Genomic DNA, 23,753 nt, shown 5'->3' on the forward strand with positions numbered 1-23,753 from the left:
GAATCTTGGCTGCAACAAGATAGTGGTCCGAGTCGATGTTAGGACCTCGGAGCGCACGCACATCTAAAACACTGGAGACGTGTCTTCCGTCTATCACAACATGATCGATCTGGTTGGTAGTTTTTCGATCCGGAGACAGCCAGGTAGCTTGATGAATTTTTTTGTGCTGGAATCTAGTACTACAGATAACCATATTTCGGGCCCCGGCGAAGTCGATCAGCCTCAACCCATTTGGGGATGTTTCCTCGTGGAGGCTGAATTTACCGACCGTAGTGCCAAAGATACCTTCTTTGCCCACCCTGGCGTTGAAGTCGCCAAGCACGATTTTGACATCGTGGCGGGGGCATCTCTCATAAGTGCGTTCCAAGCACTCATAAAAGGCATCTTTGGTCACATCGTCCTTCTCATCCGTCGGAGCGTGGGCGCAGATCAGCGATATGTTGAAGAACCTCGCTTTGATGCGGATTGTGGCTAGACGTTCATTCACCGGAGTGAATGATAGTACTCGGCGACGGAGTCTCTCTCCCACCACGAATCCCACACCAAACTTGCGCTCCTTTATATGGCCACTGTAGTAAATGTCACAAGGACCTACTCGTCTCTGTCCTTGTCCCGTCCATCGCATTTCTTGGACGGCGGTGATGTCAGCCTTTGTTTTTACGAGGACATCAACCAGCTGGGCAGCGGCACCTTCCCAATTAAGGGACCGGACATTCCAGGTGCATGCCCTTAATTCGTAGTCCTTATTTAGTTTGCCATGGTCGTCATCAAAAGGGGGGTCTCTCATCCGAGGCTGCTGTTGGTTTTTCATTGGGGTGAGCTTTTTACGTGGCGGGTCCCAAACCCAGCGCACAACCCTATGCAGGGGTGTTTCGCCTTCTCACTTTAGCTCACCTTCGAACGGATGTTCTTAGGCTACCCAGAGGATACTTGGTCAAAGACCGGAAGTCGTGAGCTGCTTGAGTCATATGTAAAAGAATCGTTTCTGGCCACTCCCAAGTGAATGGCGATCAGAGAACTTTCCTCACTTGCGTGAACTTCTACACATGACCCCATCCAACCAGGATTCACTGTACATATAAATCAGAGGAAGATTGAATATTTTCTTTGACTATGTTGTCAATTTTATTCTAATATATTTGAATACTTATATTTGCGGGGTTGTCACTTTTTCCTTTCCATACAAATGTCAGAAATTGTTAAATTTATGATTTTTAGCTTTTGCCATCGTCGCGAAAAGACGCTTGTGGGCAAAGGCATGCTCGGGGAGATGTGGTTTGTTTTTATGAATGAAGCAAGTTTGCCTGTTGAAAGTACGCTTGCGTTCGTGAATGAAAATATTATGGTTAGGTGTTTTTCTACAAATTTGGGCATCGACTGCTTGGCTGCCATTTTGACTTGTGACGCTGCTGAGGCTATTTGAAACCATTGTTGTTTATGTAGAACAATATTCGTAATTTTTGCGGGTGACATATCTACATGTGAACGCATATAAGTATGTATGTTTTGTATGCATTATTTGTGGGGGAATGCCATACACACCAGAGAGCTGCAACGATCACAATTTTTTTAATCATACCCGATCGTAGACTCAGATTTTTTGTGAGGGAAAACTTTGCTTTAACAAAAAAGATTGATCGTAAGCGAGCGTGCTCACAGCGCACATTCAGTTCCAATCACTCTTGCTTGTTTCGTAATGATTTTTCTCGATCAAACGCTTTGTGTGAGCAGCAAAGAATGTTCGAGAATGCTGCTTGCATTCAGCCCGATCACAATCATACTGCTTGGTTATACCGGGTGGTTCGATGGGGAATATATCATTGCTGATTTTAAATTTATTATTTTAATTGGTATACAAAATTTATGCCACAATTATTATATAGTAGTCCAAAATTATGAATTCTTATTTTTCCCAGAAATACATTTGTAAAAAAAAGATCTTTCTCCTTTTCTTATTATCTTATTTTTCCCAGAAATACATTTGTAAACAAAGGACCTTTATCCTTTTTATTATCTTATTTTTCCCAAAAATACATTTGTAAAAACAAGGATCATTATCCTTTTTTTTCAACATCAGCTTCCTACCTGATGGCATTTCGCAAATGATAAAATAAATTTTTCAAGACCTCAAAGCATGCGCTACATTAGCTCGAACCTACCTACCCTACGCCTTTGCGTAAGTGATTATATTATGATAGCAAATGCCCCAGTTGCAGTTTGTCTCAATAACCGGTGGCTTAAATAATAATAATAATAATTATAAGTATTAAATAGCATAATTATGTCGCTGACAACATAGCAAACGGAATGTACACATTATCTGGCCAGCGCAAGAATATACTCACTGAAATAGTAAAACCGGACAACAGTACATTAAAGGAATTTGTTTTCTGCCGCACATGTCGCAATGTGTTAAAATACAACGCAAGTCAAACGTCAAATTTAAATAGGCACAGCTGCTGCAAAAACTTAAAGCAATCCCAAAGTTTAAAAACTGTCACACCGCTGGACAAAACTGAGACCATTGAAAAATGCGCAAATTGGATTACAGAAGACTGTCGGCCATTTTCAGCTGTGCGCGGTTCTGGGTTTGTTAAACTAGTAAAGTTTTTTATTAAGATCGGTGCAACTTATGGCGAGCACGACGACGTGGAAGACATGCTACCGGATCCAACAACCATTTCAGGTAAGGTCTCGAAGTGCGCCAATGAAAAGAAGGAAGAATTAAAGGCTGAAATCAATAAGATTGTGAGCAGTGGTGGCGCGTCAGCAACAATTGATATGTGGTCGGACAACTTTGTAAAGCGCAACTTTTTAGGAGTAACATTCCACTACCAAAAGGATTTCAAATTCTTTGACCTAATTTTGGGATGAAGTCAATGGATTTCGAAAGTCCAACAGGCGAAAACATCTTAAAAAAACTTAAAAGTTTATTCAATGAATTTGATATTTCGAATATTGAAATAATTACGTTTGTAACGGATAGAGGAACAAATATCTTAAAAGCCTTACAAAACAATTGTAGACTAAATTGTAGCAGCCATTTGTTTAACAATGTTTTGGACAAGTCGTTCTCTGCCAGCACAGAATTCGCAGAAGTGTTGGAATCGTGCAAAAAAATAGTTAAATATTTAAAAAATCAAATTTGCAGCATCTCCTGGCCACTCCTCTAAAAAGCCAATGCCCAACACGTAGGAACTCCCATTATTTTATGCTCAAATCGATTATTGACAATTGGGGAGAGATGAATAACATTTTAAGGCAGAATGAACAAAGCCTACGATTGTTACATATCAACATAACTGTTGTTAAAGCGGTAGTGGAAATGTGTGAGAATTTTGAAATTGTTTTTAAAAAACTGCAGCTTTGCAGTGCACCTTCATTGTGCTATGTGTTGCCATCAATTTTAACAATTAAAAATCTATGTCAGCCGGCAACCGATGAAATACCGGTAATTTTAACGTTAAATGAAAATATAATAAATAATATTAATGAAATGTGGGTCCCCAACATCGGTATATGGCACAAAGTTGCATATTTTTTATCTCCCCCGGCTTTAAATATGCAGCCAAATGATTTAGAAGACATAAAATTATTTTGCAATACTCGCATATTGACAGAAAATCAATCATCATGTCCAAATACACCTTTATCGGATTCATCGACACCGCAGTTTTCATTTGACTCAGATAATACCTTAGATGCCAATAGCCAAGTTTCAACAGGGAATAGAACCAACGACACTTTCTTTTTCCCGCATTTAATAAAACGGAATTCCACACAAACTGCAGAGACGCCTGAGGAAGAAATTGAAAAGTACTGTAATGAAAAAGTTGCAATGGATGAACACTTTAAAATTCCTAAAATTATCTGTAATGGGTCGCGCCAAACATTGCTCGGAAACCGAACGTAAAACCATAAAAAAACTACGAAAAATTGGAAAAACCGTTCGCGAGATAGCTGCAATAATGGAATGCTCCAGAAATATGGTGTTCAACGCTCTTAAGCCGTGCGGGAAAAAAGCAAAGAGAGGAAGAAAGCGCAAAACATCAATGCAATTTGACCATTTGGTTGTTAGAGAGTCAAAAAAAGACCTGTTTTTGTCCTCCAACGAAATCAAGGAACGATTAAATGCTCCGGTTACTGGCCGGACTATTCGTAACAGACTACGAGAAGCAGGGTTCAACGGGAGAAGTGCCAGAAAAGTCCCGTATTTGAGCAAAAAGAACGTGAATCAACGATTGCAGTTCGCACAGAGGCACTTGTTGCGGGAAAACTGGAAAAATGTCCTTTGGTCGGACGAGACCAAAGTAAATTTATTCGGATCCGATGGTAGAATGTTCGTTCGACGCCCACCGAACGCTGAATTTAACCCTTTATATACCCGAAAGACCATTAAACATGGCGGAGGTTCTATAATGGTATGGGGCTGCTTTTCGGCGAGTGGAGTAGGACCAGTCTTTTGGATACGGGAGAAGATGTGCGCTCCAGACTACCTAAATATACTCAATAGTGTAATGTTGCCCTATGCAGAGGATTACATGCCACTTAGATGGGAGTTTATGCACGACAACGACCCATAACATGCATCCAGAATTATAAAATCTTGGCTTGAAAGGAATCAAGTTGCTCTTTTGGACTGGCCCTCACAGTCTCCGGTCCTGAACCCCATAGAACATCTATGGGGAGTGCTAAAAAAGTCGATCGGTGGACAAAAATGGAAGAATAAGCAAGAGCTGTGGGAAAAAATACAGGAAGCTTGGTACTCACTACCGGTCAAAACTTGTGCTCAATTGGTCAATTCCCTGCCGCGAAGATGTCAGGAAGTCATTAAAAACAAAGGAGCTTCAACTAAATATTAAATGAGACCAACGAAAGATATCATATTTTAATTGAATTATTATTATTATTTGTTTAAAGTTCGTCTCTATTATTTTTTCCAGGCTGAATTACAAAATGTATTAATTTCCATTTTTAAATCAAAGTTATCAAATAAAAACCACTCAATAATTATTGAATTTCCTTATTCTTTCATTACCTTTTGGAAAATATATATTATTTCGTCTAAAGTTAACGTAAAGTTAAAAACTTGATAACCATTGCTGTGCCCCTATTTTTTTCCAATACTGTATGTACATATGTATGTCGTACCAAACCTATATAAAATGCATATTTAGGTAGTAATACAAATTTTATTGAATTATACAAAGATTTTATGGAATTCATCATAGCTCAATTTTAAAATATACATACATATGTACATACTATGTACATACTTATGTGATTTCATAACAAATATACATATGTATACCGATCTATAAATTATATGCAGCATCGTTTGCGCATAGTAAAAAAGGGAATCTCTAAGTGTACATTCCTTAACATTGGAATTACCATTATTTTTCTCATTTAACACTGAAAATGCTCAATTCTGTTATTTTCGTGTCCCCTGATGTTAAGTGGTGAAACACGCTCATCCAAAACAGTAAATATCCAAAATTGAAATATCCCTAAATTCTCGACATCGTAAACCTTCTCTATAAATATACATACGTTCTCTGCTTTTAGTTTCTGTTTAAAAGAATATACTATTACAAATCTATATAAGCATTTTCAGGTATTTTTTATCAATTAAATTTTCTACAATACTTGATTTTCAATAAAAATTCTTTTAGATATGATTATTTCTCTTACATTTTTATTTCTATTATTCAATATAAAACTATTACAACTGTGTGAGGTGTGCACTACTTAACATATTTTGCTATGCAAAGTTCTTCATTTAATCCCAGTACTTGATTAGGCCATCCCAACCGGCTGTTACCACTTTGCTTGCTTCATGCGGATGCCACATTGCGCTTATACACACACCCTCATGCGCCTGCCATTTCTTGTACATTTTCGTTGTCTTCCAGTCCCATATATAGCATTTACCGTCTCCATCTCCGCTAACTAAATAACTCATGTCGGGCGAAAAATCTAGCTGACAGGCGTAACCCGAAACCATATGTCCACTGAAGGTCTTCTTACGATTCATTTTAAAACGGTTTAACGCGGAGAATATCACGATTTTATTATCTAAAGACTGACACGCCAGCCATTTGCCATTTGGTGCAAGCGTCACTGCCGGCATGGAATGCATGGTGGGATCGGCTATGTACTTCATATCGACTGGTATATCCCATTCCCAAATACGCATCGATTTGTCGTCAGAGGTAGTAACAAAACGTCGATTTTCATCGACAAATGTAATTGTGTTTACTGCACCCAAGTGGCGATCATATTCCTGAACAATATCTCCGCTGCGTGTGTCCCACTGTGGATTAAAATTAAATATTAGTACATAAATATTTTTAGAAGTGAAAAAAATACTTACGCAAATTATTTTCTTATCAGATGTGCCAGCAACAAAGAGATGTTGCTTGCTGTTGTCCGGATGGAACTTGACGCAGAAGGGCATCTTGCGGGCTGTGAAACGTGATATAACCTCACCAGTTTCGGCATCCCACATTTTTATATAACGATCATAGGAAGCGGAGAGAAATTTGGTGCCTTTATTGTTCCAAGCTATGTCCTTGATCGCCTGCCTATGCCCAGAGAATGTACGAATACAACGTCGCTCGCCGAACACTTCCCACAGTTTCACGCGGCAATCCATTGAGCCCGAAAGCAGTAAGTGAGCTGTTTGAGGGAACCACCGAATTGACGAAATACCCTTTGTGTGCCCAGTCCAAGTGTGAATGTGTGATTTTGGTAAGAAACATTTGTTTGGAGCGGACGTTGAACGCAAGTTAATACCCAAGTCATGTGGAGCATGTAAGTAAGAACGACCCTGATAATCGTAGGCGTCCTTGACTGTAAATAAATTAATTAGGTATTAAAACAACGGTTTCTACGCCAATTAAGAAGAATATTAAAACAATATTTTAGTAACTTACTGTGAAGAACAGATTTTTCCTCCAATGGCTTATCTTCAACAATGCGATTGCGCCTATGTCTTTTGGCAAGAATCTCTTCCAGTTCTGCTTTTTCTTGGTCATTTGGACGTGCTATGGATTGTTCATCTTGATATTTACCCCAAGGACCAACGAAACCTTCAATGTCTTCTGGATTGTCGTTTTTATCTTGTTTACGTTTCCTTTTCAGTTTCGGTGATTCAAACACAGTTTTTCCATCATCATCATATGCCGATTGTAAATCACCGACAAATCCTTGACCGTCTGCAACTTCGTCGACTGAGGGATCCAATGCATAACCATAAGTGTGGAATGTGCGTCGCTGATTTTCAAATTCAAATGCATTAATGTGCGCCTTTTCCACATATCCAGAGAGAGTGTTGCGCGGCGCTTGCATTTGTTGTGTTAAGTTTGGATTTTCCGGCCCTTTCACAGGTGCGTATAGTTCCTCAAATTTTGGATTATATGTCACTTCTTTCACAGTAGGATCAATTGTGCGCGATACATCAACGGCGTTCATCGGCACAACTTCAGGAGCTGCGCAAACGGCGAAGGATTTAGCAATGGACAGTGTGGGGTCGACGGGCTTCAAATGTGCGACTGCATCAGTAGTCTGTGCTTTAGTTGTCACTTTTTTGGTGACTTCGTTTGCTTCAGAATCACTTTCCGATGAACTGTCATAATTGTGGATGCCCAACATGTTGCTCGTTTTAATATATTTTCACTTTAAAAATAATATTAATGCTTTGTAATCAAATGCGACCTAAAAATAATAAGAGCACAAATGAATGTTAGCTGTTTACAACCATGGTATATATAGTAAACGCGACTGACATTTCTACAGTGTTGTAAAAATTTACGATATGAAGCGGGGAACACAGTGTTGCAAAGTAACTTGAATTTATTTTTTAAGCTTCAGCAGAGAACGTATATCAGAGAACGTATAGAGAAGGCAGAGAACGTATATTTATAGTTTACGATGTCGAGAATTTAGCGATATTTCAATTTTGGGATATTTACTGATTAGGATGAGCGTGTTTCACCACTTAACATCAGGGGACACGAAAAAAGCAGAATTGAGCATTTTCAGTTTTAAATGAGAAAAATAATGGTAATTCCAATGTTAAGGAATGTACACTTAGAGATTCCCTTTTTTACTATGCGCAAACGATGCTGCATATAATTTATAAAAATAAAAAATAAAATTTAAAAAAAGTTTATTGGAAAATTTAATGATACAGTTTATTTCAAATATATTTCCTTATCATGACAAACAAAAAAATCCATTTTTTAACATGAACTAGTAAAGCTATGACAAAAAAACGTTAATTCAGGATTGACAAAAGTCTACATACAGTACATACATAACTTATCTTAGAGCGAAAACTCTGTGGTTAACATTAGGTAACCTGATTTTTTAGTAATTAGTTGGTCCACCGTTTGCATCAATAACAGCCTGAAGCTGTCGTGGCATCGAAGCTACTAAATTTGTCAATTCTGCGTTCTTTGAGTACTGCAGAGCTGGAAATCTGATTTTTTTAATTTTTCTTTCTAAAATTTCCCAGACATGTTCAATAACATTCAAATCTGGACTTTGAGGTGGTGTGTGTAGTTGCTTTGGAGCGTGATAAAGCAACCAATCCTTGACAATATGGGCCGTGTGCTTTGGATCGTTATCCTGTTGAAAGATCCAGCCTGCACCAAGCTCCAAACTATCCACTGAAGGCTTCAGATTAGCTTCCAATAATGCCTTGTATTTAAACCGATCCATATTACCCTCAATAAAAGCAAGCTTTCCAACTCCAGATGCCGCAACAGCTCCCCAAACCATTACGTTGCCGCCACCATGCTTTACTGTTGGTACTATATTTTTCGGATTTAGTGCAGTTTTTTTTTTCTCCAAACTTTTGCCCTTCCATCGCTGCCGAATATATTAAACTTCGATTCGTCTGTAAACAAAACTTTTCGCCAAAAATCCATTCTCTTGTCCAAATGTGCTTTGGCGAACTCTAAGCGAAGTTTACGATTTTTTTCAGAAATAAGATCCTTTACGAGGTGCTCTACTGAAGCCGTTATTGTTCAGAGCTCTTCGAATTGTTCTTGGATGGACAGACTTATTTGATGAGCTTGCTATGTTTTCGGCTAATTTTAGAGCAGTAGCCATTTTTTTCATAGTTTTTAACTATGGTCTGTACTGTTGGACGACTTAAATTTAAAATTTTTGAAATTTCGCCATAAGATTTGTTCTCATTTCTGTGCTGTACAACAAGGTTTCTTACGTCAATAGAAATTTCTTTTCGAGGAGCCATTGTTGATGCTTAAGTGATTAAACCACAACTAAATTAAATACCAGCAAATCAGACTACATAATAAAGGAAAAAATATGGAAAAAAACGGTACTTTATCCTTATAGCAACACAGAATATCGATCTACCTGCTAAGAAACCGGTCTTGTATGTAGACTTTTGTCAAGGACGTTTTTGGGTTTTTCCACCATAACCTTTTTATATTAAGTTAGGTAATGGATTTTTTTTTTGGTATATGTCATTATAAAAGGATTTAAAATAAAACTGTGTACCTCCATTTTTCAAAAAAGTGATTGTACTTTCTACACAACAAATACAAGCGGTGTATGTAGACTTTTGTCCGCCACTGTACATATATTTGTTATGAAATCACATACATAAGTATGTACATAGTATATATTTTAAAATTAAGCTATTTTATGATAAATTCCATTAAATCTTTGCAAATATATAATTCAATAAGCTTAACTCGATATCATGTTAGAAGACCAAGCGGTCGCACATTACCCATATATAATTATGTTTGCATGTAAACAAATACAAAAGAACCATACTATTTGTAAATTTGTCTACATGCAACAAATGTATGTAAATATGTACATTCAATGCTTCATGCGAAATTTCCGTTGACGCGGGCATCCAATGGCGAAGCTTTAATGTGCCATAATCAAAGATACAGATTTTTGTGGTTTGTTAAAAATAAAAATATAATATGGCACATAAGCGAGTGCGGATACTTAATCGAGTGTACTTAAAACAATAAGTTCTTTTAAGCAGCTAGATATAGACAGTTAAGAGGAATGATTTTCATTTAAGCGGAGTACTACTCAACCAGGATTCACTGTACATATAAATCAGAGGAAGATTGAATATTTTCTTTGACTATGTTGTCAATTTTATTCTAATATATTTGAATACTTATATTTGCGGGGTTGTCACTTTTTCCTTTCCATACAAATGTCAGAAATTGTTAAATTTATGATTTTGAGCTTTTGCCATCGTCGCGAAAAGACGCTTGTTGGCAAAGGCATGCTCGGGGAGATGTAATGGGGTTTGTTTTTTTGAATGAAGCAAGTTTGCCTGTTGAAAGTACGCTTGCGTTCGTGAATGAAAATATTGTGGTTAGGTGTTTTTCTACAAATTTGGGCATCGACTGTTTGGCTGGCATTTTGACTTGTGACGCTGCTGAGGCTATTTGAAACAATTGTTGTTTTTGTAGAACAATATTCGTAATTTTTGCGGGTGACATATCTACTGGTGAACGCATATAAGTATGTATGTTTTGTATGCATTATTTGTGGGGGAATGCCATACACACCAGAGAGCTGCAACGATCACAATTTTTTCAATCATACCCGATCATAGACTCAGATTTTTTGTGACGGAAAACTTTGCTTCAACAAAAGTGAATGATCGAAAGCGGGCGTGCTCAAAGCGAACATTCAGTTCCAACACTGTTGCTTGTTTCGTAATGATTTTTCTCGATCGAGCGCCTTGTGTGAGCAGCAAAGAATGTTCGAGAATGCTGCTTACATTCAGCTCGATCACAATCATACTGTTTGGTTATACCGGGTGGTTCGATGGGGAATATATCATTGCTGATTTTAAATTTATTATTTTAATTGGTATACAAAATTTATGCCACAATTATTATATAGTAGTCCAAAATTATGAATTCTTATTTTAAAAAATTTTTTTTTTTTTCCCGTTTTTAAAAAAAAAAAACCCCCCTTTTTTTTTTTTCCCAAAAAATTTTAAAAAAACCCCCCTTTTTTTTTTTTTTAAAAATTTTAAAAAACCCCTTTTTGCCCCAAAAAATTTTAAAAAATTTAAAAAAAATTTTTAAAATTTTTTCCCCCCAAAAAAAAAAATTTTTTTTAAAAAATTTTAAAAAAAGGGAAAAAAAAAAAATTTTTTTTAAAAAAAATTTTTTTTTTAAAAAAAAAAAAAAAAAGGGGGAAAAACAAATTTTCCCCAAAAAAAGGGAATTTTTTTTGGGAAAAAAAAATACTTTTTTAAAAGGGGAAAAAAAAAAATTTTTTTTTTTCCCCTTAAAAAAAAATTAAAAAATTCAAAAAAAAAGGGAATTTTTAAAAAAAAAAATTTTTAAAAAATTTTAAAAAAAAATTAAAAAAAAAATTTTTTTTTGAAAAAATTTAGAAAAAAATTTTTTTTTTTTTTTCCCCGGGGTTTTAAAAAAAAAATTTTTTTAAATTTTTTTTTTCCCCCCGGGGGGTTTTAAACTTTTAAAAAAATTTTTTTAAAAAAAATTTCCCCAATGAAAAAAAAATTTTTCCCAAATTTTTTTTTGGGAAAAGGGGGGGGGTTTTTTTTTGGCCTTTTTTAAAAAAATTTTTTTTAAAAAACCCTTTTTTTTTCCCCCCGGGGGGGGTTTTAAAAAAAGGGGGGCCAAAAAAAAAAAAAAAATTTTTAAAAATTTTTTAAAAACCCCTTTAAAAATTTTTTTTCCCCTTTTAAAAAAATTTTTTAAAAAAAAATTTAAAGGGGGTTTTTTTTGGGGAAATTTTTTTAAAAAAACCCCCGGTTTTTTTCCCCCCTTTGAAAATTTTTTAAAAAAGGCCCCCCCAAAATTAAAAATGGGGGGGAAATTTTTTAATTTTTAAGGGGGAAAAAAAAAAATTAAAAAACCCAAAATTTTTTTTTAAATTTTGGGAAGGAAATAAAAAAATTTTTAAAAAAATTTTTTTTTTATTAAAATTAAAAAAAAAAATTTTAAAAAAATTTAAAACATATTTAATGGAAAGAAAAAAAAAAAAAAAAAAAAATTTTTTTTTTTTTTTTTTTTTTTTTTTTTTTTTTTAAAAAAATTTTTTTTTTTTTAAAAAAAAATAAAAAAATTTTTTTTTTTGTAATTTTTTTTTTTTTTTTTTTTTTTTTTTTTATTTTTAATTTTTTTTTTTTTTTAAAATTTATTTTTAATTTTTTTTTTTTTTTTAAAAAATTTTTTTAAAATATAAATATATTTTAATTTTTAAAAAATTTTTTTTTTTCCCAAAAAAAAATTTTTTTTTTTTTTTTGAAAGCCAAAACTTTTATTAAATATCATAATTTCGAGCAGTCTTTTGATCATTGGCGGTAATCATCTCAAAAAATTTTTTTTTTTTTAAAAAAAAAAAAAAAAAATTTTTTTTCCCCCCAAAACCCCTTTCCCCCTTTTTTTGGGGAAAAAATTTTTTAAAATTTTAAAAAGGGCCCCCAAAAAAATTTTTTTTTTCTCAAAAAAAATTTTTAAAAATTTTTAAAAAAAAAATTAAAAAAAAAAAAAAAAAAAAATTTAAAAAAAATTTTTTTTTAATTTAAAAAAAATTTAAAAATTTTTTTTTTTTTTTTTTTTTTTTAAAAAAAATTTTTTTTTTTTAATTAAAAATTTAAAAAAAAAAAAAAACCCTTTAAAAAAATTAAAAAAACCCCAAAAAATTTTTTTTAAAAACTTTTTAAAAAATTTTAAAATTTTAAAAAAAAAATTTTTTTTTTTAAAAAAAAAATTTTAAAAAAAAAATTTAAAAAAATTTTTTTTAAAATTTTTTTAAAAATTTTTTTTTTTTGGGTTTTTAAAAAAAATTTTTTTTAAAAAAAATTTTTGGTTTTTTGGGTTTTTCCCCCCCCTTTTTTTCCTTTTTTGGGGAAAAATTTTTTTTAAATTTTTTAAAAAAGGAAATTTTTTTTTAAAAATTTTGGAAGGGGGAAAAAAAAACCCCCCAAAAAAATTTTTTTTAAAAAAAATTTATTTAAAACCCCCTTTTTCCCCCAAAACCCTTTGGAAAAAAAAGGGGGGAAAAAAAAACCCAAAAAAAAATTTTTAAAAAAAAAAAAATTTTTTTTAAAAAAAATTTCAAAAAAAAAAAAACCAAAAAAATTTTTTTAAAAAATTTTTTTTTTTTTTGGGAATTATTTTATTTTTTAAAAAAAAAAAAAAAACCCCCAAAAAAAAACCCCCCCCAAAAAAAAAAAAAAAAAGGGGAAAAGGGGGGGAAAAAAAGGGAATAAAAAAAATTTTTCCCAAAAAAAAAGGGGTTTTCCCTTTTTTTTGGGGAAAAATTTCAAAAGGGGGTTTTTTTTTTTCCCCCCCCCCCTTTTTTGGGGGGCCCAAAAAAGGCCCTTTTTTTTAAAAAAAACCTTTTTTTTTTCCCCTTTATAAAAAAATTTTTTTTAAAAAATTTTTTAAAAAATTTTTTAAAAATTTTTTTTTTTTTTTTTTTTAAAAAGTTGTTTTTTTTTTAAAAAAATTTTTTTTCAAAAAATTTTTTGGGAAAAAAAATTTTTAGGGGGAAAAAAATTTTTTGGGGAAAAAAAATTTTTTTTGGGAAAAAAAAAAAAAAAAAAAATTTTTTGGGTTTTAAAATTTAAAAAGGGTTTTTTAAAAAATTTAAAAAAAAATTTTTAAAAAAAAATTTAAAAAGGGGGGAAAAAAATTTTTTAAAAAGGGGGGTTTAAAAAAAATTTTAAAAAAAAAAAAAAGGTTTAATTTTTTTTTAATTTTTTAAGGGAAAAATTAAAATTTTTTTTAAAAAAATTTTTTTTTTTTTTTTTTTTCCCTAAAAAATTTTTTTTTTTTTTTTAGTCCCTTTTTTTTTTTTTTTTTTTTTTTTTTTTTCCTTTTTTTTTTTTTTAAAAAAAATTTCCCCCCCCCTTTGGGGGGAATAAAAAAAAATTTTTTGGGGGGTTTTTTTTAAATTTAAAATTGGGTTAAATTTTTTTTTTTAAAAATTTTTTAAATTTTTCCTTTTCCCCTTTTTTCCCCCCCCAAAAAAAAAAAAATTTTTTTTGGGAAATTTTTTTTAAAAAAAGGGGGTTTAAAAAAAAAAAATTTTGGGAAAAATTTTGGTTTTTTTTTTTTTGGGGGGAAAAAAAATTTTTTAAAAACCCCAAAAAAAATTTTTTTTTTTTTCCAAAGGGAAAAAATTTTTTTTGGGGAAAAAAAAAAAATTTTTTTTTTTTCCCAAAAAAAATTTTTTTAAAATTTTTTAAAAAATTTTTTCCTTTTTTTTTAAAAAATTTTTTTTTTAAAAAAAAAAAATTTTTTTTTTCCCCAATTTAAAATTTTTTTTTTTAAAAAAATTTTTTTAAAAAATTTTTAAAAAAATTAAAAAAAAAACCCTTTTTTTTGTAATTTTAAAATTTAAATTTTTTTCCCCCTTTTTTTTCCCCCCTTTTTTTTAAATTTTTTTTTGGGATTGGGGAAAAATTTTTTCCTAAATTTTTCCCAAAAATTTAAAAAAGGGGGGGGGAAGGGGGCCTTTTTTTTAAAAAATTTTTTTTTTTTTTTTAAAAAAAAAAAAAAATTTTTTTTTTTTTTGGGGGGTGAATTTTTAAAAAAAATTTTTTTTTTTTTTTCCCAAAAAAAATTTTTTCAAACCCCCAAAAAAAACCAAAATTTTTTAAAAAAAAGGTTTAAACTTAAACCCCCAAAAAAAAAAAAAAACCCCCTTTTTTTAAAAAAATTTTTAAAAAAAAAACCCCCAAAAAAAGGGAAAAAAAATTTTAAAAAAAAAAAAAAAAAAAAAAAACAAAAAAAAAAAAAAAAAAATAAAAAAAAAAAAAAAATTTTTTTTTTTTTTTAAAAATTTTTTGGGTTTTCCCTTTTTTTTTTTGGGGGGGTTTTTTAAAAAAAAAAAATTTTTGGCCTTTTTTTTTTCCCTTTTTAAAAATTAAAAATTTTTTTAAAATTTTAAAAAAAAAGGAAAAAAAAAACCCTTTTTGGGGGGAAAAAATTTTTTTAAAAAAAAATTTTTAGGGTTTTTTTTTTTTAAATTTTTTTTTAAAAAATTTCCCGGGGAAAAAAAAAAAAAAATTTTTTGCAAAAAAATTTTTTTTTAAATTTTTTTTTTTTTTTTAAAAAAAAAAAAAAAATTTTAATTTTTTAAAAAAAAAAAAATTTAAGGTTTTTAAAAAAAAACCCAAAAAATTAAACCCCCCTTTTTTGGGGGGGTTTTTTTTTTGGGGGGGGGGGTGTTAAACCCCAAAAATTTTTTTTGGGGGGAAAAAAAAAATTTTTTAAAAAAATTTTTTTTTTTTAAAACCCCCCCTTTTAAAGGGGAAAAAAAAAAAAAAAAACCCCCAAAAAAAAAAACAAAAACCCCCCGGCCCAAAAAAAAAAAAGGGGGAAAAAGGGTTTTTTAAAATTTCCCAAAATTTTTTTAAAATTTTAAAAACCCCCCTTTTTTTTAAAAAAGGGCCCAAACCCCGGGGGGTTTTTCCCCCAAAAAAACAGAAGGGGGCCCCCCCCAAAAAAAAAAAAAAACCCCGGGGGGGGAAAAACCCCGGGTTTTGGGGGGGCCCTTTTTTAAAGGAAAGGGGTTTTTTGGGGAAACCCCCCCCCCAAAAAACCCCCCCCCCCCCAAAAAAACCCCCCCTAAAGGGTTTTTTGAAAACCTTTTTAAAAACCCAAAAAAATTTTAACCAAAAGGGGGGAAAAAAAAAAAAGGGGGGAAAATTTGGGGGGTTTTTTTTTGAAACCAAAAAAGAATTCCCCTTTTTTGGGGGTTCGCCAAAAAAATTTTTTTTGGGAAAAAATTTTGGGGTTTTTGGGGGTTTTTTAAACCCCTTTTTTTTTTTAAAAAAAGGGGGTTTTTCCCCCTTTAAACCCCCCCCGGGGGGGAAAAAAAAAATTTTTTAAAAAAAAAACCCCGGGTTTTTTAAAGGGGTTTTTCCCAAAAGGGAAAATTTTTAAACCCCCTTTTTAAAAATTTTTCAAAAAGGGGAAATTTTTGGAATTTTCCCCCAAAAATTTTTAAAAAATTTTTTCCCCCCCGGGGGTTTTTTTTTTAAAAAAAAGGTTTTTGGGGGGGGGAAAAAAAGGGGGGGGTTGGTTCCCCCCTTTTTTTTGGGGGGTTTTTTTTTGGGGGGGGGGGTTTTTTTTTAAAATTTTTTGGGGGGGGGGCCCCCCCCAAAAATTTTTTAAAGGGGGGCCCCCCCCAAAAAAAAAATTTTTTTTTTTTTTCCAAAAAAAGGGGCCCAAAAAAGGGAAACCCCCCCAAAGGGGGGAAAAAAAAAAATTTTTTTCCCAAAAAAAAGGGGGCCCCCCGGGGGGGGAAAAGGAAAGGGCCCCCGGGGGGGAAAATTAAAAGGGGTTCCCCAAAAAAAACCCCCTTTAAAAAATTTTTTTTTTTTAAATTTTTTTTTTTTTTTTAAAAAAATTTTTTTTTTTGAAATTTTTTTTTTTTTAAAAAAAATCTTTTTTTTTTTGGTTTTAAAAAATTTTTTAAAAAAAAACCCTTTTTTTATTTGGCTTTTGGCCCCCCAAAAAAAAGGGGGGAATTTTTAAAAAAAGGGGGGGGGAAAAAAAAAAAAAAAGGGGGTTTTAAAAATTTTTTTTAAAAAAAAAAAAAAATTAATTTTGGGGGAAAAAATTTTTTTGGGGTTTTTTTAAAATTTTAAAAATTTTAAAAAATTTAAATTAAATTTTTGGGCCAAAATTTTTAAAAAAAAAAAAAAAATTTTCCCCCAAAAAAAAAAAAAAAGGGGGGAAGGGGCCCCCCGGCCCCCTTTTGGGGGGGGGGGGGGGAAAACCCCCGGGGGTTTTAAAAGGGGGGCCCCAAAAACCCCCTTAAAGGGGAAAAAAAATTTTTTTAAAAAAAGAAAAAAAAGGGGGGAAAATTTTTAAAAAAAAAAAACCCCCAAAAAAAAATAAAAGGGAAAAGGCCCCCCCGGAAAAAGGGGGGGGGGGAAAAAAGGGGGGGGGGAAAAAAAAAAGGGAAAACCCCCCCAAAAAAAGGGGGGGGGCCCCCCAAATTTTTGGGGGGGTTCCCCCAAAACCGGGGAAAGGGGAAAGGGGAAAAACCCCGGGGGGGGGGGGCCCCCCGGGGCCCCCCAAAAAATTTTTTCCCCCCCCCCAAAAAGGGGGGGGGGGGGTTTTTTTTTCCCGGGGGCCCCCCCTTTTTCCCCGGGCCTTTAAAAAAGGGGGCCCCCCCCGGGGGGAAAAAAAAAATTTTTTTTGGGTTTCTTTGGGGTTTTGGGTTTGGGGGGAAAACCCCCGGGGGGGGGAAAGGGGGGGGCCCCTTTAAAAAAAAAGGGGGTTTTAAAAACCCAAATTTTTTGGGGGGGGGGGGGGGTTTCCCCCTTTTTTTTAAAAACCCCCAAAAAAATTTTTTGGGGCGGGCCCACCTTTTTTGGGGGGGGAAAAAGGGGAGATTTTTTTAAAAAAAAGGGGGCCCCCTTTTTTTGGGAACCCCCGGAAAAACCCGGGGGGGCCCCCAAAAAAAAAGGGGGGGGGAAAAAAATTTGGGGGGGGGCCCAAAAAGGGGGGTTTTCCCGGGGGGAAAAAAAAAATGGGGGTTGGGGCCCCCCCGGGGGGGGGGAAAAAATTTTGGGGCCCGGGGGGGGGGTCCCCCCCCAAAACCCCAAGGGGGGCCCCCCGGGGGGGGGGGGGGGGGCCCTTTTTCCCCAAAAAAAAGGGAAAAAAAAAAATTTTCCCCAAAGGGGGGGGGAAAAACCAAATTTCCCCCCAAAAAAAAAAAATTTTTTAAAAAAAAAGGTCCTTTAAAAAAAAAATAAGGGGGCCCCCTTTTTCCCCCGGGGGAAACCCGGGGGGGTTTTTCCCAAAAATTTTTTTTTTAAAAGGGGGGCCCCGGGGGAAAAGGGGGTTTTAAAAGGGGGGTTAAAATTTTTTTTGGGGGAAAACCCCCCCAAAAAAAAAAAATTTAAAAAACCCCCCCGGGGAAGGGGGGAAAAAAAAACTTAAAAAAAACCCCCAATTAAAAACAAAAAACCCCGGGGGAAAAGGTTTAAAAGGGGGGGGTTGGGAAAAAAAATTTTAAAAAAGGGGGGGTCCCTTCCCCAAAAAAACCCTTAAAATGGGTGCCAGGTCACAAAGGAATAGCCGGTAACGAACTGGCAGATGAGCTCGCTCGCTCCGCAGCCTCCACCAAAATGGTAGGTCCTGAACCCTTTACAGGGGTGGGTCCCCATACCATAAAGGAGCTACTTCGCAAAGAAGAGGGAGTGGGCAGAAAGCAGTATTGGCAACGAACTCATGGCATGCGGCATGCCAGGTTGCTAATGGGAGGGTACAACATGAGCAGATTCAAAGTTGTAATCAACCTCCCCAAGAATAAGCTTAGGCTCTTGGTCGCATTTTATACTGGCCACTGCAAGTTAAATAGGCATTTAATAACATGGGCCTATCTTCTTGCACTAACTGCCGGTTCTGCGACATGGAGCCTGAAACACCGGAACACCTGCTGATCGACTGCACAGCAGTCTGCAGACGCAGGATTAAGGTCCTCGGATCCATGTTTCCGGACAGGGATTGCATCGACTCACTAGCACCCAGTAGAATATTGGATTTCATCGATGCGCTGGGGCTAAGTGAGACCATGTGATTTAGGAGAGGGTACAATAGACCAAAGGTCGCGGTGCATTCCTCATAAATAAATCTAATCTAATCTAACTACAAATATATATTTTGAAAATAGCATAAGTTAATTAAAATGTTATCAGTTTTGCATATATGTATTCATAAAAATTTGCAAAATGATAATTATATCAATTAATATGATGGCATGTAAACGTATACAAATATAAGCAAAAGGCCAACAATGTATATTTCTGAGCAAAATTTTCATTAAATGCTCAGCTCTGTTCACGCGCCACTGTTAATATTTCTACTTCTGAGCTAGCTGTGGTGAAACACGATCATCGCATTTTGTTAGCTTTTGACAGTTCACACGCTTGTCCGTTGTTGGACCTTCTCTATAAATATAGGTTCTCTATACGTAATATACGACCCCGGACAGTCGATTGCTAAATCCCTCGCCGTTTGCGCAGCTCCTGAAGTTGTGCCGATGAACGCCGTTGATGTATCGCGCACAATTGATCCTACTGTGAAAGAAGTGACATATATCCAAAATTTGAAGAACTGTACGCACCTGTTAAAGGTCCGGAAAATCCAAACTTAAAACAACAAATGCGAGCGCCGCGCAACACTCTTTCAGGATATGTGAAAAAGGCGCACATTAATGCGTTTGAATTTGAAAATCAGCGACGCACATTCCACACTTATGGCTATGCATTGCATCCCTCAGTCGACATTGAAGGTTTCGCTGGTCCTTGGGGTAAATATCAAGATGAACAATCCATAGCACGTCCAAATGGTCAAGAAAAGGCAGAACTGGAGGAGATTCCTGCCAAAAGACATAGGCGCAATCGCATTGTTGAAGATAAGCCATTGGAGGAAAAATCTGTTCTTCACAGTAAGTTACTAAAAAATTGTTTTAATATTGTTTTAATACCTAATTAATTTATTTACAGTCAAGGACGCCTACGATTATCAAGATCGTTCTTACTTACATGCTCCACATGACTTTAATAACCAAGTCAGTTTGCGTTCAACGTCCGCTTCAAACAAATGTTTCTTACCAAAATCACACATTCACACTTGGACTGGGCACAAAAAGGGTATTTCGTCAATTCGGTGGTTCCCTCAAACAGCTCACTTACTGCTTTCGGGCTCAATGGATTGCCGCGTGAAACTGTGGGAAGTGTTCGGCGAGCGACGTTGCATTCGTACATTCTCTGGACATAGGCAGGCGATCAAGGACATAGCTTGGAACAATAAAGGCACCAAATTTCTCTCCGTTTCCTATGATCGTTATATAAAAATGTGGGATGCCGAAACTGGTGAGGTTATATCACGTTTCACAGCCCGCAAGATGCCCTTCTGCGACAAGTTCCATACGGACAACAAGAAGCGACATCTCTTTGTTGCTGGCACATCTGGTAAGAAAATTATTTGCGTAAGTATTTTTTCACTTTTAAAAATATTTATGTACTAATATTTAATTTTAATCCACAGTGGGACACACGCAGCGGAGATATTGTTCAGGAATATGATCGCCACTTGGGTGCAGTAAACACAATTACATTTGTCGATGAAAATCGACGTTTTGTTACTACCTCTGACGACAAATCGATGCGTATTTGGGAATGGGATATACCAGTCGATATGAAGTACATAGCCGATCCCACCATGCATTCCATGCCGGCAGTGACGCTTTCACCGAATTGCAAATGGCTGGCGTGTCAGTCTTTAGATAATAAAATCGTGATATTCTCTGCGTTAAACCGTTTTAAAATGAATCGTAAGACCTTCAGTGGACATATGGTTTCGGGTTACGCCTGTCAGCTAGATTTTTCGCCCGACATGAGTTATTTAGTTAGCGGAGATGGAGACGGTAAATGCTATATATGTACATATATATAAATGTACAAGAAATCGCAAACGCATGAGGGTGTGTGTATAAGCGCAATATGTCTTTTTACGATTCATTTTAAAGCGATTTAACGCGGAGAATATAACCATTTTATTATCTAAAGACTGACACGCCAACCATTTGCCATTTGGTGCAAGCGTCACTGCCGGCATGGAATGCATGGTGGGATCGGCTATGTACTTCATATCGACTGGTATATCCCATTCCTAAATACGCACCGATTTGTCATCCGAGGTAGTAACAAAACGTCGATTTTCGTCGACAAATGTAATTGTGTTGACTGCACCTAAGTGGCGATGATATTCTTGAACCATATCTCCGCTGCGTGTGTCCCACTGTGGATCAAAATTAAATATTAGTACATATATATATTTTTAGAAGTGAAAAAAAATACTTACGCAAATAATTTTCTTATCAGGTGTGCCAGCAACAAAGAGATGTTGCTTGTTGCTGTCGGATGGAACTTGACGCAAAAGGGCATCTTGCGGGCTGTGAAACGTGATATAACCTCACCAGTTTCGGCATCCCACATTTTTATATAACGATCATAGTAAGCGGAAAGAAATTTGGTGCCTTTATTGTTCCAAGCTATGTCCTTGATCGCCTGCCTATGTCCAGAGAATGTACGAACGCAACGTCGCTCGCCGAACCCTTCCCACAGTTTCACGCGACAATCCATTAAGCCCGAAAGCAGTAAATGAGCTGTTTGAGGGAACCACCGAATTGACGAAATATCCTTTGTGTGCCCAGTCCAAGTGTGAATATGTGATTTTGGTAAGAAACATTTGTTTGGAGCGGATGTTGAACGCCAGTTAATACCCAAGTCATATGGAGCATGTAAGTAAGAACGTCCTTGATAATCGTAGGCGTCTTTGACTGTAAATAAATTAATTAGGTATTAAAACTTTAAACACAAAGAAACAATATTTTAGTATCTTACTGTGAAGAACAGATTTTTCCTCTAATGGCTTATGTTCAACAATGCGATTACGCCTATGTCTTTTGGCAAGAATCTCTTCCAGTTCTGCCTTTTCTTGGCCATTTGGACGTGCTATGGATTGTTCATCTTGATATTTACCCCAAGGACCAACGAAACCTTCAATGTCCTCTGGATTGTCGTTTTTATCTTGCTTACGTTTCTTTTTTGGTTTCGGTGATTCAAATACAGTTTTTCCATCATCATCATATGCCGATTGTAAATCATCGACAAATCCTTGACCGTCTGCAACTTCGACTGAGGGATCCAATGCATAGCCATAAGTGTGGAATGTGCGTCGCTTATTTTCATATTCAAACGCATTAATGTGCGCCTTTTCCACATATCCTGAAAGAGTGTTGCGCGGCGCTCGCATTTGTTATGTTAAGATTGGATTTTCCGGACCTTTAAAAGGTGTGTATAGTTCCTCAAATTTTGGATAATATGTCACTTCTTTCACAGTTAACTGTTTAAAACTACTGTTTAAAACCGGTGTATATGTATGTATATATAACACGACTTACTTTTCTGCAGTGTTGCAAAAATTTGTGACAGAGGTGGGAATGGAACACAGTGTTGCAAATTAACTTGAAATTATTTTTTAAGCTTCAGTAATTTGTTGCAAACTTTTTTGTAATAACATTTCTTAAATATTCTTAAAAATAATGAATCAAGCCGTTTTCAAACGAAATTAGTACATTTACGTCATAAATCAGCTATTTCTTTCAGACCGTTCAACAAAATTTTTAATTTTAAATTCAAAAATCATCTTGTTCTGTTTCGCTTTCATAAAAGATTTCCGCAAGTCTGTCAAATAATTGCGCGGAAAAGGATACAATATTTTTATATTTCTCAAGTAATCATTTTTTTAGTGATCAAAGGTTGTTTTCTATTGTTGCCATTACTTGCACAATTAAAGTGAACTTAGGTATTGTGAACAGTGAATTATTATTATTAAGTTTCCTCTGCATGATTCCTTATAAGAAACTGCCGATTGTATCGCCAATAAACTGATATTTTTTAGGTGAGTCTTCTTCAGTTTACTAGCTCTAGGGAGTCGGGAAAGAAACAAACAAAAACAATTGTTTTACGCTATGAACTTTTTAAATAATATTTCGTTATGTGCAATCTTTTAATATATACTAAATATAAATATTTAAATAATATCTTAGGAGTTATTAAATAACTTTTTCATATGAACCACAGATAAAATGAAAGCTTTTTGAATTAATAAAACATAAAGCATTTGAAAACTGTTTAATGCTAATAAGTCAAAATGTTGCAATTACATGCACAATTTGATGAAAGCCCCTGCACTTGTAAAGTTTTACGACGCTAGGTGTCATTTTTAACATCTATCAAGTCCATGCCACCTTGACCACTAGCTAAACCAGTGATTGCGTTGACCTGGACATTGCGTCGATCTTTTTTGATGGTCGATTAGCTACTTTGGTCGTGTGTTTTGGATCGAGATCCTTCTCAAAATATTAGTTTCTTACGATTTGTAAGAGTAGTAACCGACAAGCGTAAATTATTTTTTATAATTTTTGAGTTTGTACTTGTTTTTTACATGTCGTATAATTTCTCTCACCTTTAATACTGATTTTTGTCAATTTTACCCGACTATTCCTTGTTTTAGCATTATATCATTTTCCATAACTTTGATTCCCTGTAGGTGCTTTCTGGTTTCCTTAGTAAAGGTATCAAATCACGCGCAAATAAAATGCAGTAAAATTTAATTTTCAATATATTTTATGTTTTATTTATATTTTTTCATTCATTCGTATTATTTTAATGTTGTAAATTGTATAATTGTTATAATAATAATAGTTTTGTAAATTCATTAAGACAAAAATTGTGTATGTGTGTATTTTGTTTTGGTGTGCACACCGAAGTATGCATGAATGTTCGTCAACGCGTTTGCTTCGTTTTCATCGTTTTTTACACTATTTTGATTAAAATACGTTTACGCCAAGAATGCATTGTATATAATATATATTCATTTATTTATTTGCTTGCTTCACTTCCATAATTACATATATTTTCAATTAGTCATTTATTTAAGTATATATAACGCTTAATGTTCAATGTATTTGGTAAAAATAGCTATAATCAAGCTTAAGTTTCGCTTCGCCTTGAATGCTTGTGTTGCAAGCGTTTTGCTCTCATACAAACGCAAGTACATGCACAAATGTATGTGTGTAGAAATATTGTAATCAAGGCTATTACTTAGGAGTAATTAAAAATAATAATACAACTAATTTTAAAATAATAATACATACAC

At 34.2% G+C, this 23,753-nt stretch overlaps 3 protein-coding genes and 1 long non-coding RNA gene across 4 annotated transcripts; 1 reads left to right on the top strand and 3 right to left on the bottom strand.

The window, feature by feature from the left end:
* Window positions 1-5,676: 5,676 nt before the first annotated feature.
* On the bottom strand, window positions 5,677-7,875 carry LOC126761913 (pre-mRNA-processing factor 17-like). The gene is made up of 3 exons (XM_050478350.1): window positions 6,939-7,875; window positions 6,377-6,855; window positions 5,677-6,316 (listed from the first exon to the last, which is right to left on the bottom strand). The coding sequence occupies exons 1-3, from the start codon at window positions 7,654-7,656 to the stop codon at window positions 5,783-5,785; spliced, it is 1,731 nt and encodes a 576-aa protein (XP_050334307.1). The 5' UTR covers window positions 7,657-7,875; the 3' UTR covers window positions 5,677-5,782.
* Window positions 7,876-18,663: 10,788 nt separating this feature from the next.
* On the bottom strand, window positions 18,664-21,968 carry LOC126762053 (uncharacterized). The gene is made up of 2 exons (XR_007667415.1): window positions 21,875-21,968; window positions 18,664-19,102 (listed from the first exon to the last, which is right to left on the bottom strand). It is a non-coding gene; the product is annotated as an uncharacterized LOC126762053 (long non-coding RNA).
* Window positions 19,096-20,539, top strand: LOC126761961 (pre-mRNA-processing factor 17-like). Its single transcript, XM_050478404.1, has 3 exons — window positions 19,096-19,473; window positions 19,532-20,016; window positions 20,076-20,539. The coding sequence occupies exons 1-3, from the start codon at window positions 19,188-19,190 to the stop codon at window positions 20,481-20,483; spliced, it is 1,179 nt and encodes a 392-aa protein (XP_050334361.1). The 5' UTR covers window positions 19,096-19,187; the 3' UTR covers window positions 20,484-20,539.
* Window positions 20,505-21,880, bottom strand: LOC126761993 (pre-mRNA-processing factor 17-like). Its single transcript, XM_050478455.1, has 3 exons — window positions 21,434-21,880; window positions 20,892-21,369; window positions 20,505-20,828 (listed from the first exon to the last, which is right to left on the bottom strand). Exons 1-3 carry the CDS (start codon window positions 21,843-21,845, stop codon window positions 20,780-20,782), a joined length of 939 nt encoding a protein of 312 aa, XP_050334412.1. The 5' UTR covers window positions 21,846-21,880; the 3' UTR covers window positions 20,505-20,779.
* Window positions 21,969-23,753: the final 1,785 nt, after the last annotated feature.

This window comes from Bactrocera neohumeralis, chromosome 2, assembly GCF_024586455.1.
Source record: "Bactrocera neohumeralis isolate Rockhampton chromosome 2, APGP_CSIRO_Bneo_wtdbg2-racon-allhic-juicebox.fasta_v2, whole genome shotgun sequence".
Lineage (NCBI taxonomy): Eukaryota > Metazoa > Arthropoda > Insecta > Diptera > Tephritidae > Bactrocera > Bactrocera neohumeralis.